Below are 15,685 nucleotides of genomic sequence, written 5' to 3'. Positions count from 1 at the left end.
TGTTTAAAATAAAAATTATAATTCTATTGGTTAAATCATTTAAAATTTATACTCTAGATAATTTTTCAATATTCTATAAGTATATGTAAAAATAATCATATGAAAACCCCTTTTTTTATTGGCCAAGAGTACTTTAACTTAGGTAAAACTCTTTTGTATTACCTTCCCATTCATTTCTAATGATATTTACAAGTTAGCAAAAATAAAACACTGATTGTTTTTGTGATAACTACTAATTTTTTTTTTTGTCAACAATAACAAACAGATTGACTTAGCACAGCCAATTCGAGGGACAATCTACTAATTACTGTTAAAAAATTAATTGTTTTGCTAAATTTGTGTTAGCAAATGTGAGAAAAGAAATAAAGAAAAAGCAAATCTCGAAAGCTCTCATTGTGCCGCCCGTAATCATTTGAATTCTCTCCATAGGATCCAACGTCCACTATTCCTTTATGATTTCTTCTTTTTGATTTTTGAGGAAATGAAATAAGCATCCCCACCACTTTCAAAAATGAAACAAGAACAACTTATAAAAATCACAGTTACTTAATCGCAATTAACAATACTTCAAAAATATAGTTGTTGTGCTTCTTCGAGTGGCATGCATAACAACAATTTTATAGTCCTTAGAAATAGTTTCACCTAACACTTTACAAGACATAAATATACTCTAAAGTCACACATCTATAAACTAAAAAAACAAAAACACGACGATGAAAGCAAAAATGTCATATGAAGATAAAAATAAAACAAAGGAATGAATTGTGTTAGGAAATAGTTTATCATCATCTTTCTCATACCAACAATTTTATCATCTTTAGAATTATAGTTTCACACCTAACACTTAAAAGACATAAATATAATCCAAAGGCACACATATATAAACTCACAAATACGATGACGAAAGCAAATATATATACAAAAATATCATATGAAGATAAAAAATAATAATAAAGGAATGAATTGTTTTAGGGCATATGATGCTGCTTAGTGAGGTATCAGGTGGGGCGACGTACGACTAGAAATTTCATTAGCATGACTTCCATGGATGTTCGCCACGTGTAATCTTTCATATTTTTAAAGGTCAACCATCTCATAATCTACAATAAGAGGAGTGAGTTTTACGTTTTGACAACGATACTATTAAAACCATGTGTGATTATAATTCACAACCATAAAAAAGTAATGTACACTTACTATGCCATTATAACCATACATGTCCGGCAAAGATATTAAAACGTAAGAGTTGGTAATTTCATTGAACAATAACATCGTTATTGGATATTTTTGTGTGTGTGCATATGGTAGGCCATTTGAGCGATGAGGACTGAGGAGTATGTAATTTGGTTCCTTACGACCGGTAACATTAGTTCTTGAAAGGATGTATAAAATAGAGGTATTTTCTCTAAATTCTTCTGATATACCATAAAAAAGAAATTACGGATCTAAACTTTTTTTGATAATTCAGAGTAAATTTGCAGATTTATGGAAAAGTCGAAAACTATTTTTTGGGAAAAATACAACCCACATATAAATATTATTTCTGGATATGTAGATAGACCGAAAACAAAACTTAATCATGTGGCCACATATTAAATGAGAAACAATTACGCAAAGAATTAATCCTTGACCTAAACCAATATGACGACTCTTACACCAGACGAGAAACAACTTGATGTTTTATGGACCTTGTAAAAAAGGGTAAAGAGATTGTATAAGGTTTCCTATTATGTCTTTGAATATTTCTTTCATGGAAAATAAAATAAACTATTCACAAGTCTTACAATTTTTGTCAAACCATCTTATGAAAGATACTAATAAATTAATAGTGAACAATACATCCCGATAAATGAAATATTAAAAACAAGATTCTGACGTTTGAAGGAAATGAAAAATAACGGAATAAAATAAGCAAAAGGCAAGTGAACCAACACTTGGTTTTCTCTAGACACGTCTCTCTATCTCCATCTTCTCCTACCCGTTATAAAAAAAAAACAAATACACAAAAGTGCAAAAGGGCAGCTTATCAACAACTCTTGATCTTTTCTCTCAACACAAATCTCTCTTCTTTCTTCTCTCTCTCTCACTCACTCTCTCTAGCTATCCCATCTTTGAAGTTACGACATCCAAGAGCTTCTCATCCCAAAGTTCTTGTGTTCTGGTTCGAAAATGGTGTGATCAAATGAACAAGTACAACATCATCCGAGGATTGATCACTTTGTCCTTTCAGGTTCTAAACTTCTAATTCAGGTTAGTAACAAGTTCTCTAGCTCTACTCTCACTTCTTAATCTAGTTTGAATCCTCCATGTCTTGTTATCGAATTCTGATCTTGCTATCAGAAATGCTTAATATTCTTATGTGAAAATATTAATTAGTCAACCAAATTAATATAGAGAGATATAGAGAGATCTATCTCTTCTTCAATGGATTTCATATTATAATTATCTAAGATTATTATTTTTTTAATCACAATGTGGTCTTCTCACGCAATATAATCTTATACATATGAACGTCAACAATATGGTTTTTATATATAACCATTTTTAATATATTTCTATGTAAAATGTAAAATGTTCTTTATTTATATGTTATATCTACCAAGTTTTTTTGTTTTGTTTGGGGGTCAATTTTGAGAAATGAGTATTTGATGAAACCGTGTTTTTCTCATAAATTACTATAGAGTACAAATCTTGTGGAAGATAGAAGTAATAAATCAACTCAACAGAAAGAAAAAAAAACAATAAAAGAAGAAGAATTAAAAGGTGAATAAAAATGCCACAAGAAGTAATGAGAGGATTAAAAGGTTTGGTGGTGTCGTCAACAAGCAATGGAGATTATGAGCTTGCACAACGAAAAGCTGAAGAAACTGGTTTGTCTCATCATCATCATCATCATTTTTTTTTTTTTTTAACTATGAAAATAAATATAAAGTAAAGAAGAAAAAAAAAGATGGACCATATTGTTAAGTTAAATTAGCTTTGTTGATTCAAAATTAAAATTACGTTTGGGTTTGAAAATTAGAAAAAGTCGTTTAGAAGAATTTTGCTTTATGTAAATTGGCTTTCATTAGAGGGTAACCCACCACAACGGCACAACTATTATTACTTTTTATGTTTGGTGGATACACATTTAGTTACGACTAATTAATTTTTTTCTATGCATACATTTTAAATATTCTATAGTTTAAAAAATATATTCTAGAGTCTCCCAATTTTTAATTCCTACTAATTGTTTTAATATTAAAAGTACTAAAACAATAAAAACAATTTATAAGCAAAAATAAGCTATCAAAATCAAAATTTAATTAGAATTAAGGTTTTGGATTTTGGGTTAAACACGGTTTAAGTTTTTTTTTTTTTTTTGATTTTGAGGGAAACATGCCCGTAAATAAGAACAAATTTTTTTTGGTTAAAAGGTTCGGTTTTGGATAAAAAAATATCTTAATCAATGTCATTTCATTTTTTGTATATATTTACTTCAAAAAAACATAGAATTTTATTGAATATTTTTTTTGTTTTTTTTGGTATTAATAAACTTTTGGATTTGGTATAAAATTTTCAGTGACATTGTAGTTAAATGGGAAATTTGGTTTTGGTTTTGTTTGGTTTGCCTTCGTAAAATATAATAATGAAATGTGGACTGCTCTTTGTTCAAAAAAAGAAAAGAAATGTGGACTGCTCTTTTGAAGTCCATTAAGGTAGATAGTGGGCTTTTAATCAATATTGAGCCCAATTAAGTTCCCGCGTTATGTTATACTTCTTTCAATATTTTCAAATAATAAATGTGTTTCTATCAAAAAATTCATAAGCTTTGAGAAGGTACCAAGCGGTGGCATGGCTGAGACAGATGGACCAAGGCGCGGTGGAGACTCTACCGGAAAAACCATCGGAAGACGAGTTCTCCGTCGCCCTCCGCAACGGCCTCATTCTCTGCAACGTCCTCAACAAAGTCAATCCCGGTTCCGTTCTCAAGGTCCGATTCCTAATGGATTAAGAGCTTATTTGTGATCGATTTAACTTTGGTTTTACTACAATTTCGAATAATTTCTGAAATTTGTGATTGTTGACTCAGGTGGTGGAGAATCCGATTACTCCAGCTATTCAATACGCCGAAGGAGCTGCTCAATCCGCAATTCAATATTTTGAGAACATGAGGAACTTTCTTAAAGCTGTAGAGGATATGCAGCTTTTAACATTTGGAGCTTCTGATCTTGAAAAGGTTCTATTTTAGCATCTAATCATGTAGTTGTTACTTTACGCATACGTTATGTTCGATGAAATTCCCGAGAGAATAAATATGTGATGATTCATTGCATAAGTTGTTAAGGATATGAAAGATTGTGACTTTTATTCTTTAATGCAGGGAGGATCGTCAAACAAAGTAGTAGATTGCATTTTGTGTTTGAAAGGTTTTTACGAGTGGAAACAAGCAGGTGGAGTTGGAGTATGGAGGTATGGAGGGACTGTGAGGATAGTTTCTTTCAATCCAAAAGGCAGCTCTCCGAGGCAGTATGGGATTGGTAGTGGAAGCACCACCGATGAGTCTGTATCTTTGGATGAATCTGAGTCTTCTCAGTATGATCAGCTTTTGGATTTTCTTCACCTTTCTAATGAGATCTCAACTGAGGAAACTGAAACTGGAATCTCCATGGCTTTTCTTTTTGATCATTTCGCGCTTCAGCTTCTACAGGCTTATATCAAAGAGACTGATGGGTCAAATGATTTGCCTTTAAATGAAATGGTAGGTAAGACATGCTTGAGTTACGTTTGGTTGCTCTGTATTTAGTTATGCAAGAATGATAAGTTTTATCAAGATTACAAGAATAATCTTTGTTTTACTTTTTAATTGCATTAATAGGTGATCGATAGCTTGCTCAACAGGGTAGTTAAGGATTTCTCTACAATACTAGTATCTCAGGGAACTCAGGTACTACTCACTCTGCATATACTTCATGGAATTTTTTTCTAATGCTGAGACAATTCTCTGGGGTTTATTATTAGTTTCTGGTATACTTGCAGCTGGGTTCGTTTCTAAAGAAGATACTAAAATGTAATAACGGGGATCTATCAAGGTCGGGTTTTCTAGAAGCAGTCTTCAGATATCTTCAGCACAGAAAAGATCTGGTGACAAAGGAGTTTTCAAAATTTTGTAAATGTGGCGGAAAGCTTGAGTTTATTAGACCAAGCAATCGCGAGTTTTCTCCTGGTCATGCAGATGCTATTGGTGTTCAGCAGGAAGAGCTGGAGGTTAGAATTTACTAAGTTTTCTGGCTTTTGAACATTCCCAATTGGTCAACTCTTGAATGGTGAAAGCTGCGTGAGAATCTTGAATTTATGGAATGGATTTCTTTCTTTGATGAACTCCTGTAGGAAGTAAAATCAAATTTTTTGGAAACAAGAAGCCAAGTTATACAAATGCAGTCACAGTGGCAAGAAGAGATTCAAAGGATAGGTAATGATTCTTCACTTACCCAAATTTTCTCTTCTTGGTAATTAAAGATTACGTGGTAAATCTCAATCACTCTATATTGCAGTCCATCACGTTAAAGCCATGGAAGTTACATCTTCATCTTACCACAAGGTTCTGGAGGAAAATCGCTTACTTTACAACGAGGTCCAAGATCTCAAAGGTACCACTTACTACATTCTTGCTTTTGATGTTTAGTAGGTTTGAGTGTATGGACTTATGTTTTCGATGTACTGTAGGGACCATTAGAGTCTACTGCAGAGTCAGACCTTTCTTACAAGAACAAAAAGATATGCAATCAACTGTGGATTATATTGGAGAAAATGGTAATATTATTATTAACAATCCTTTCAAGCAGGAAAAAGATGCGCGAAAAATATTTGCCTTCAACAAAGTATTTGGACAGAATGTCTCACAAGGTATGTTTTAATATTTTGCTATTCCATCGATGTTAATTTCACCAAGATAGTTTGAGACTTTTGCTATATATGACTTATCTTAGACTTGATTGGTTTTGCACCACCTAACTAATTTCGTGATGCTTTCTTGTATATGGTATATCATACTGATATTTGGTTGTTTACTTACCAGAGCAAATCTACATTGACACTCAACCGGTTATAAGGTCTGTCCTTGACGGATTCAATGTTTGTATCTTTGCATATGGGCAAACTGGTTCAGGAAAAACGTATACAATGGTATGAACATTTTAGCTTGCATAGTTACTCCCACTAACCATCAGACATGGGTTGGTTTATCTCTACTTTTCCTTACAGAGTGGGCCAGATCTGATGACTGAGACAACTTGGGGCGTGAACTACCGAGCTCTACGTGATCTCTTCCAGCTTTCAAATGCAAGAACACATGTGGTGACTTATGAAATTGGAGTTCAAATGATTGAAATTTACAATGAACAAGTTAGAGATTTACTAGTCAGTGATGGTTCCTCCAGAAGATATCCTTTCATATACTTTATAATGAAGAATTCTTGAGTTCTATTGATATATTAACATCTTCTCCTCTAGTTTTTTGCTCTGAGAGCCCTGTAATCCTTGACCAGCTACTCACATTAGACATACGCAATAATTCTCAACTCAATGGCCTTAATGTACCCGATGCAAGCTTGGTTCCAGTTTCTAATACTCGAGATGTTCTTGACTTGATGAGGATTGGCCAAAAGAATCGTGCAGTGGGAGCTACTGCTTTGAATGAGAGGAGCAGCCGTTCTCATAGGTAAAATTTTTTATAAAAATTCAAGCTCTAAACATGATCATGTAATAGTCGTTGAACTGCTGTATATTCTACTGCAGTGTATTGACAATTCACGTCCAAGGAAAAGAATTGGCCTCAGGATCCATTTTAAGAGGCTGCCTTCATCTAGTGGATTTGGCTGGAAGTGAAAGAGTAGAAAAATCTGAAGCTGTAGGCGAGAGACTCAAAGAAGCTCAACACATAAACAAATCGTTGTCTGCATTAGGAGATGTCATCTATGCACTTGCACAAAAGAGTTCCCATATTCCCTACAGAAATAGCAAGCTTACACAAGTTCTGCAGGACTCTTTAGGTAAAAACTAAGACGAGGTTTTGCAAGTCATTTTTTGCTTAAACCAGTCCTGCTTTGTTTTCTTTTGTAGCTTCATCTCTCATCTATGAAACTATGTGCAGGTGGTCAAGCCAAAACTTTAATGTTTGTGCATATTAATCCTGAAGTTAACGCTATAGGAGAGACTATCAGCACCCTTAAGTTTGCCCAAAGGGTTGCATCAATTGAACTTGGAGCAGCTCGATCAAACAAAGAAACCGGTGAAATTCGAGATCTTAAGGATGAGGTATATATGGCACCCGTTGTTTCACAAAGGGAAAAAATATGTGGTAAACAATTTTTCTTTCACATTTGCAGATATCTAGCCTTAAATCGGCAATGGAGAAGAAGGAAGCAGAGCTGGAACAATTGCGATCAGGTAGCATTAGGAACACAACTGAATGTCAGAAAGCGAGAGCAGTTTCTCCTTTCCATCTCCCAAGAAATGGCAACGGTGCTGGAACAAAGGCTGAGGCAAGCCCACAGCCAAACGACAGTACCAGAAACTACGAGGTAAAATCACTCAGAGACAAGATTTTTCTTTTATAACTGATCAGTTGGCAAAAGAGACTATTATCTAATCAGTTTGGTGAATGCCAATTGCAGACCAGAAGTTGCTCAACTGGCAAGCAGAGAAAGTCAGGGTTTCCGTCTGCACTGAGAAACAGAGAAGCAAGCCCGAGGATGCCGAATCTAGCAGAAGAGAGGTTAAATCCGAGTCCGAATAGGAGGTCACTATCCACAGATAGAGGATCGACCATCAAAAGTAGGAATAAGCCGGACGTTACTCAAAACCTACCAGTTTCAAGAACACCTTTTCCAGCTAGAGTACCAGTAGCCAAATCTTTTTCAACTGTTCCATTGAACCCATCAGCAGAAATCACTTCAGAGACATTTCACAGTCATCAGAAGTTAAGTGCTCGAAAGCTCTTCCCTGAGATCGAGGAGGAACACATAAGGCATGCACTTCACATACGTCAAGGTGGTGTAAAGAAGAACAAAGCCGAGAGCAGTAAAACTAAGGCAAAGCAACCATCTCCAGCTAGGTTTCAGAAACTCGATGTTGGGATCAGTTTGCGTTCGGAGGCAGATCCCGAAGCAAAAGTAGTAAACTATCAGACCCAAAAGGGGAACAACAACCACAATGTGATACACTCAAGATTCCAAAACTTCGACGTAGGTATCAGCCTGTTCTCTGACCTCTGTGCTGGTGACAAATCAGATTCAACACTCAAGAGTGATTCCTCAGAGACAGACAACGAACCACCCTTGAAATCGAAGAATGCCCCAAGAAACTTGTCCAAAAACTCCCTGAACAACAAACTAAGGTTTACTATATCAACTCCTCCACAAGATTTTTCACTATGTATAATCAAACACTTGTTAAATAACTTCATTTTACATATACAACGCAGGGTAATCTATGCTCATGAGGACACTTCACTCATGGATGACAAGCCTTCAAATGGTACAGCCCATATCAAAGAAGGTAATAGTAATGTATCTACGCCCGAGTTCAGGAGAAGCCGTTCAACGCATCATGCAAGGTTCATGGTACCATAGAAACATATCCAAGACTACAATATACCTTATCTCATCATTTCATCACCATTATATCCTTTGTACATTCACAATCTGAAGTTGGGGTTTCTTGGTTTTCTCATGTCCGTATACTCCATAGTTGTGACTGAGATTAAACCGTTCCGTTTATCATATGAACGAGTATCATATGAGGTTCTTTGCCAACTAAATTGTGCATTGAGACAATTAGAGATAATTCTATAAAAACTAGTGTTAGACAAAATTTTAACAAATTTTGAAACATTAATATAATCACTATATATTAAAATCTTCATTAGAGCTGAATTAACAATCGCAGCTAAGGAATCAAAATCAAATTGGTTTTCTTGGAGCTGTTCTGTCACATAGGACTCATATACAATACTTATATATATCTCTAAAGGTAAGATCAACACAAAGACATTACAAATATGTATGCAAATTAATTATAGAGTTAACAATGTCAATGCTTATGGTGCTGTGTGTAAATGTAGTCTAAGTGAGCTTCAGTCATCATCCTTCTCTTCAAACACTCTTCATCTCCTTCTCCACAATCATCCATCCCCATTAGTTTCTATTTTTAGAAAGACAAAAGAACAAAAACTCACAGTTTAAATTTAATTTACTAATCTCTGGTTCTCCATATAATTTACTAACTATACTTTAGTTTCTAGTTTCTATTATTTTGTAATTATGATATATCTTTTACAATTAAGAAGAAATAAAAATAATTTTTAGTTTTTTTTTTCAAGTTAAAATTTCAATTTAGGACAGTACAACATTAATACTCTATATATATATTTTTTATATAAAAAACTATCAAATTTTCTTGGTAATGCATATGAAAGCATATTTTAGGGGGAAAAAATAAATTAGATGGACTTACATTAACTGAGTCTTCTTCTTCGACTGATGTAGCTGAAACTAATGGATTCATTAGCTCTGGATCCTCTTTACCTGATGGTATAATAAGAGCGATAGTTGAAGGAATAATGTTTTTGGTAGTATTGATGATAAAAACTTTATGAAACTTAATCATTACTGTATTCAACATACCTCTTCGAATTGCAGAAGAACTTGTTGATAAAATGAGGAAGAGAACACACAAAACAAGGCACAAGGTTTGCTTCATCATGTTCTTGGGCTTTAGAGAGTAAGAGAGAGAGAGAGAAAGTGAGAAGTTTGTGACAGACATATACCGAATATAAATACACACAGAGTCCATATGAGATTCCATATTTTTTTAATAATTTTGTAATTAAAAGAAAAACTTTTTCCTATTTTTTTTTTGGTTCACATGATCACATCAATATGTCAAATGTGAATCCAGCTGATAGATACATAGACTAAATTAGCTCAAAAATATTAAATTAAAATGGGAAATACAAATGTCAAAATGCCAAAAATTATGTCATCAACAATGATTAAAATGTATACAAATCACATTTTTTAAATGTTTAATGAGATAATAATATGATTTGAAGTTGATTAATATGAGCCATAAAATGAAGGGGGGACAAGGAGATCTTTTTGTAATTCGGGTGAGTGCATAGTTTCACTCCCCTAAATAATTGAAAAAAAGAAGTTGTGGTCCAACCAAAGTCTTTTTAGACATTAACTAATGCTAAAGTCTTGTAGGCTGTTTTGTCAGAGTTTTTTCCAATCTAAGTCAACTCTTCCGACAATTGTTTGACAGCTGTTTCCCATCCTTCTTCCCCCATTCTCTGTTTCTTTCCCTTTTCTTTTGTTTTCTATATAAAATTATAAATAACTATTAAAAAATGATGATATATTTAAAATAAAACTAAGCCTTTCTAACTTAAATATGACATACGAACTAATAATAATTATATATATTTTCTTCTCATATTCATATTTTTATATTCAATTTTTCTTTCCAAGATTTCTCATTTAAACTTGTCTTTTCTTAATCTTCTAAACTATTTTTAATGGTAATTAAAATATATATTACATACAAATGAATTTTATGAGCTAAAAAATAATATAAGCTTTATTTTTTTATAATAAAATATTTTGAATGTGTTATCATTTTATTTGTTAGGTATGCGAGTTTTTATATAATTATATATAACATTAGTTCTGTTATACTGAATATAATATTAATTAATTTTAAAAGTTTGAATGGTTGTAACGGTCAAAGCGTATAAAACCGTTGATGGATTAAACCGTATTTTATTCACTATTTCATATGTTATAGTACATGTAGTTGTGTGGATCCAAAAAGATCAGCCAAATACCGTTTTTACATATAGAAAAATTAGTTTGTAATAATTTATTGTTTATTTAAAAAATAGAACGGATTAAATCGCTAATGAATATTCTACTATGACCATTATGTAACCATTCAAACCCTAAATACCATTAATTATTATATTACTCAATGTCCTGATATGAAGTCCGCAAATATTTTAGATGATAAAAAATTGTTACACACCAAAATACATGTATATATATCTCTATATATAATTTTAAAATACCTTTATATATAGTGTAGACATGCTATATATTTTTTTTGAGAAAATTGGAATATAAAATGGTGGAACGTTGGCAGGTAATTAGTAGCATTGAATAAGAAATTAAAAACCATAACAAACAACTATAAATATTATTGAAAATTAGATATAACAAAAAGTTGTGGAGGAAATTGTAGAACACATGTAAGCAAAAACCTACGTAAGTGGCAACACTACGTCCGTCCTTTAATGCTATAGTCACTCTCCTTTCTCTACACACCATTTATTCTGTTTTTACGTCCATGTCATACCACTTACCAAACACTTCTCAACATAAATATAAATGTAGATGACATCTAAACAATAAGTACAATATGATGACGAAACCAACGAGATAGAACGAAACATATGTATTTGTTAACACAAAAATTAATATACCATTTTGATTGGGCAAAATCTAACATTTCATCCCATATGTGCTCTAGGAGTCAAAATCTAATATGAGGTTTTTAGACCATCACCACCAAAGGATCTCAGTTTAAGTAGAGCTCATATATAAATTGAAGTTTTAAAGTTGAATTACTTCAAACATTTAATCTTGGGATCACTTATATTTTGAATAATAGTATAAGGTGCGCTTGCGAGACTTAGGTTAATATTCATACAATAATACTGAATATATAATCACGTATGATTCTGTTCGTTTTATTATCTTTCAAAAAGTATATTAAAAACAAAAAATAGAGTTTCGTTGCAATCGTTCTGTACCACACCACACAAAACAAGATGTTATTTACCACTTAACTATAATATATATACATATGGATGGATTGATGCACACCGATCGAACAACGATGACTTGTTCACATGCAAGCTTTCGGGATTTGCTAACTTTTACAACAACGTACATATGCGTACCACTAAAAACTCATATAATAGTTCTATAGAATGACGACTGCATAGATCTACACTTTTTCTTAAAACATATTTTGATCAAGATTCAAGAATGATGATGGATCATCATAATTTGATGTATACGTATATGATTTAATAAACTCACATATTTTGGGATACTCACTTATTTATACGCCTTGATGAGGAGACAAACCCTAACCCCAAAGCTTTATCTCTTTAGCAACGACAAGGACAAGACACCACTTACTCCTAGAGAATCTTTATCACAAAACGATTAACTACTTTAAAATACACACACACAGTGTATAAACAGGTGAGTGGAACCTGCTCACACTGATACTAGCTAGATACAAATATATTAGCGTATCATTCATAATATGTGTATAATTTGACTTAAGATATATATCAACTTGGTGCTTTTATTTGAATATAGGAATTTGCTGGATAAGAATTAGCTATGGTAGACTTCTCTCGTCTCCTTCACTCTCAGTTTGCAACTAGTAAGATTATTTATCACTTAAACAGGATTGAGCTGAGTATCTCGAATCTAATATTTGTTGATGATCATGTGATGGTCTTTTTCGATGGAAGTGTTAATTTTTTGTATGTTCTAAATGACACAATGTATGAGTTTGTCAGCTGGTCAGGGCTCACTATGAACTATGCAAATACCCGATCATTTCGGGCAGTGTCTAGACCATGTATAACAATCTTCCTATCTCTCAACTTGAGAGTCTTAAGTTTCTGTTTCCCTATTGCTTCTCTCCCCAATTAGGTATTAGAATCTTCCTATTATGTATTTGATTAACTTCTTGACATTGGTCTTTCATGCTCCCACAAGGTTGCATCAGCAAAGAAGATATCCGAGTCTACTATTATTGCAAATGTTACTCCAAGCTCATTGGTTGACACACAAATCTTCACACGCTCGGCTCCATTTCAAGATTTTAAGAACTTGTAATTCTGTTTACGTACTAGTGATGTAAATTTCATGTGAGATGCCAACCCGAAGCGAGTTCCTTGGAAATAACTTTGGTTGAGGAAACAGAAAACATTCAACTGTTCATCCCCTGCTTTGCTTGGCCCTGTTCTGAAACAATGCTCGTACAAACAGTAAATGATCCGACCAGATCCCAAATGATGGTTCAATCATTGACGGAGTAAAAACCCGTTGGTGCTCTTTCTTTTTCTCTTTTGAGATTGACACCATATTCTTCTTGATGCTCACCTTGTTCTTTAGGGTACTACACACACAAAAATCAACTTCCCCTTTGTATTCTTCCAAGGTTGCTTTTATCTCCATAGCTTCTTGCTCATTCATCACCTAACAAAACATAAAACCAAACATGTTGTACCACTGTAAACCATCACCATGAGACAAAGAAGCATTTCAGTAAAACAATAGACTTCAGTCAGTCTACCTCAAACGACTCAACCACACTCTTTCAATTTCCCTTGAATGCAAAGCCCCGTTTCTCTCTTCACAGGAGTAACCACAAATTTCTGAAATAAAATATAACCATATCAAGGTCAATTTATGAAGACAGATGAAAAATGTTTACTAGAATACCTCTACTTCTTTTCTTCCATACAACAAAGGATCCAAAAATTCACTGTCATCAAGCCTCTAGCTACAAACGAAACTATGAAAACAGATACAACAGGTAAGTTTCTTACCGAACGGGCACATCAGTCATATGCAGACCTATCCACAATCCCAACACATTCAATCCATTCCACCCATATGAACTCTGCAGCATAACGGACCATTTCATTTTCTTGGCGTTGTCAATGCCAAGACTGACTAGGAGAAGATACACTCTCCCAATGAAGCAGCCTAGAGTGTCACTGTTCACAGTTCCCTATTCAAATACAGTTGCAGAACCAAGGAATCTTTGAAACATCAAGTTAAACGGACAAGGATCAGGGAGAAGGTTCTTCATGTCTGGAGCAGTGATACCATACTCCCTAATCTTAGCACCAAGCTGTTCAGTAGACAAAACAAATCTTCCATAACAGCAACAACATCCTTCAAAGGCAGAAGCTTTCTCAGAAGAAACGGTACCAAATCAATGCCCGTAAAAAGCCCAATTCAAACACAACATTCTAATCTATGAATCATGTTTAGTTCTCCTCAATTTCTACTCCAATCAATCCCATATAAGAACAACCCTAACACAATCTCTACTCTACTCTATGAATCATATCAAAACCCTAATACAACCCTTACTTGAGCTTTAATTTATTGAGAGATTTCAGTGGCAGCATCGATCTCCGGCTTCGCTGCTCGTGAAGCTTGATTAACTCGGACGACGTTTTCCCCTGAGAGCTACGACGGCGGATGATTTCTCCGATTACGATTTACGAAGTATAATCTGATCGAACCGAACGGTTTAACCGTTTTTTTCTAATTGTCGAACCAATCTAAACCGAATCGAATTGGATTTGACGAAATCATAACAAATTCTTTAAAATCGCTGCGCAAACCGGATTTTATATAAATATCGAATTAGCCGTACCGAGAAAAGAACCGATTTGAACCATTTGGTTCGGTTTGGACAAAAGTCTTGAGCCTTTTTTTAACCTAAAAGCACTTGAAACCTTCTTTGTTATAAATAGTCTCTCAAAAACCCTTTCCGACACTTCGTCTTCCATTTTAGCTGTCATAAACCCTAAAAATCCCATCTTTTTCAAACCTTTCGACCTCGATTCGTAGCTATGGAGTTCTGGGGTAAGAACCTTCTCTGATTGAGTCGTTTAATCAACGTTTTGTTTCAGTCGTTTTGGTGATTTCTAAAAACCTGTTTACTGTTTAGTGTACTCTGTTTTTGAACTCTCTCTTGTGGCTGCTTCTTTGTGTATGTAGCTTCCTCTAGGGTTTTAATTTGAAATATTTTCAGATAAAAATGGATATATTGTATAGGAAATGATATGGTATGGACTAACTTGAAGCTGTTTCTTGATACTCTCAGTCTGTTTTTGGTTTCCTAATACCTGTTTACTGTTTAGTGTACTCTGTTTTTGAACTCTCTTGTGGCTGCTTTCTTATGTATGTAGCTTCCTCTAGGGTATTAAGTTGGAATATTATCATATAGAAATGGTTATACTGTATAGGAAATGGTATGATAGGGATTAACTTGAAGCTGTTTCTTGATACTCATGTTTGAGGTTTTTTTCTTCTCTGTAAATGATGTAATCAGGAATTGAAGTTAAACCAGGAAAGCCAGTTACAGTGGAAACTGAACATGACAGACTTATCCACGTTTCTCAGGTTTACTATCAAATGTTATAGATTTGATTTTGATTCTGAGTGTTTTTGAGGTCCTTTAAAACAATCTTGAATCTTTCTTTTGTTTGTGTAGGCATCTCTTGGAGAATGTAAAAACAAGAAGGAAGAGACTGTGGCTGTACATGTAAAGTTTGGCGACAAGAAACTTTTATTGGGAACCCTTTCAACTGTGAACATCCCTCAGATTTTCTGTGATTTGGTATTCCAGAATGATTTTGAGATTTCCCACAATGGAAATGGAAGTGTCCACTTTGTTGGATACACATCTCCCAACTGTGCTGATGAATATCCTTTATGATGATGTTTATATTATCCTTTTTGAATGTTTTCTATAGATTTGAGTTTCCATGGTTACTCCTTAACTCTTTATTGATTGTGTTCTTCACATTTGGAGATGA

General features: G+C 33.8%; 3 protein-coding genes and 1 long non-coding RNA gene across 4 annotated transcripts; 2 read left to right on the top strand and 2 right to left on the bottom strand.

The window, feature by feature from the left end:
* Window positions 1-2,009: 2,009 nt before the first annotated feature.
* Window positions 2,010-8,800, top strand: LOC17874497 (kinesin-like protein KIN-14F). The gene is made up of 18 exons (XM_023778015.1): window positions 2,010-2,250; window positions 2,682-2,870; window positions 3,810-3,973; window positions 4,073-4,219; window positions 4,364-4,741; window positions 4,859-4,927; window positions 5,020-5,247; window positions 5,371-5,452; window positions 5,535-5,630; window positions 5,707-5,886; window positions 6,059-6,165; window positions 6,244-6,422; window positions 6,536-6,700; window positions 6,778-7,031; window positions 7,133-7,296; window positions 7,368-7,562; window positions 7,656-8,377; window positions 8,465-8,800. Exons 2-18 carry the CDS (start codon window positions 2,774-2,776, stop codon window positions 8,610-8,612), a joined length of 3,375 nt encoding a protein of 1,124 aa, XP_023633783.1. The 5' UTR covers window positions 2,010-2,250; window positions 2,682-2,773; the 3' UTR covers window positions 8,613-8,800.
* Window positions 8,801-8,929: 129 nt separating this feature from the next.
* Window positions 8,930-9,785, bottom strand: LOC17874498 (putative phytosulfokines 6). The gene is made up of 3 exons (XM_006279321.2): window positions 9,666-9,785; window positions 9,496-9,566; window positions 8,930-9,183 (listed from the first exon to the last, which is right to left on the bottom strand). The coding sequence occupies exons 1-3, from the start codon at window positions 9,742-9,744 to the stop codon at window positions 9,073-9,075; spliced, it is 261 nt and encodes an 86-aa protein (XP_006279383.1). The 5' UTR covers window positions 9,745-9,785; the 3' UTR covers window positions 8,930-9,072.
* A 3,144-nt stretch (window positions 9,786-12,929) lies between these two features.
* On the bottom strand, window positions 12,930-14,320 carry LOC17874496. Its single transcript, XR_002832772.1, has 4 exons — window positions 14,229-14,320; window positions 13,676-13,860; window positions 13,420-13,501; window positions 12,930-13,322 (listed from the first exon to the last, which is right to left on the bottom strand). It is a non-coding gene; the product is annotated as an uncharacterized LOC17874496 (long non-coding RNA).
* Window positions 14,321-14,636: 316 nt separating this feature from the next.
* Window positions 14,637-15,613, top strand: LOC17874492 (histone deacetylase HDT1). The gene is made up of 3 exons (XM_006279320.2): window positions 14,637-14,729; window positions 15,199-15,269; window positions 15,361-15,613. Exons 1-3 carry the CDS (start codon window positions 14,717-14,719, stop codon window positions 15,583-15,585), a joined length of 309 nt encoding a protein of 102 aa, XP_006279382.1. The 5' UTR covers window positions 14,637-14,716; the 3' UTR covers window positions 15,586-15,613.
* The last annotated feature ends 72 nt before the right edge of the window (window positions 15,614-15,685 follow it).

This window comes from Capsella rubella, unplaced genomic scaffold (assembly GCF_000375325.1).
Source record: "Capsella rubella cultivar Monte Gargano unplaced genomic scaffold, Caprub1_0 scaffold_15, whole genome shotgun sequence".
Taxonomy (NCBI): domain Eukaryota; kingdom Viridiplantae; phylum Streptophyta; class Magnoliopsida; order Brassicales; family Brassicaceae; genus Capsella; species Capsella rubella.
Note: the sequence above shows the minus strand (reverse complement) of the source record. Positions and strands in the feature narration are given on the sequence as shown.

What these genes read in the sequence shown, in the direction of transcription:
- LOC17874497 (XM_023778015.1), top strand. Translation starts at nt 2,774, where the DNA reads ATGCCACAAGAAGTAATGAGAGGATTAAAAGGTTTGGTGGTGTCGTCA. An exon ending in TTCAGCAGGAAGAGCTGGAG is followed by an intron (nt 5,248 to 5,370) that starts GTTAGAATTTAC and finishes GAACTCCTGTAG; the next exon opens with GAAGTAAAATCAAATTTTTT. An exon ending in TGGACAGAATGTCTCACAAG is followed by an intron (nt 5,887 to 6,058) that starts GTATGTTTTAAT and finishes TTTACTTACCAG; the next exon opens with AGCAAATCTACATTGACACT.
- LOC17874498 (XM_006279321.2), bottom strand. Translation starts at nt 9,744, where the DNA reads ATGATGAAGCAAACCTTGTGCCTTGTTTTGTGTGTTCTCTTCCTCATT. An exon ending in TTCTTCTGCAATTCGAAGAG is followed by an intron (nt 9,567 to 9,665) that starts GTATGTTGAATA and finishes TTATACCATCAG; the next exon opens with GTAAAGAGGATCCAGAGCTA. An exon ending in AAGAAGAAGACTCAGTTAAT is followed by an intron (nt 9,184 to 9,495) that starts GTAAGTCCATCT and finishes TTCTAAAAATAG; the next exon opens with AAACTAATGGGGATGGATGA.
- LOC17874492 (XM_006279320.2), top strand. An exon ending in GACTTATCCACGTTTCTCAG is followed by an intron (nt 15,270 to 15,360) that starts GTTTACTATCAA and finishes TTGTTTGTGTAG; the next exon opens with GCATCTCTTGGAGAATGTAA.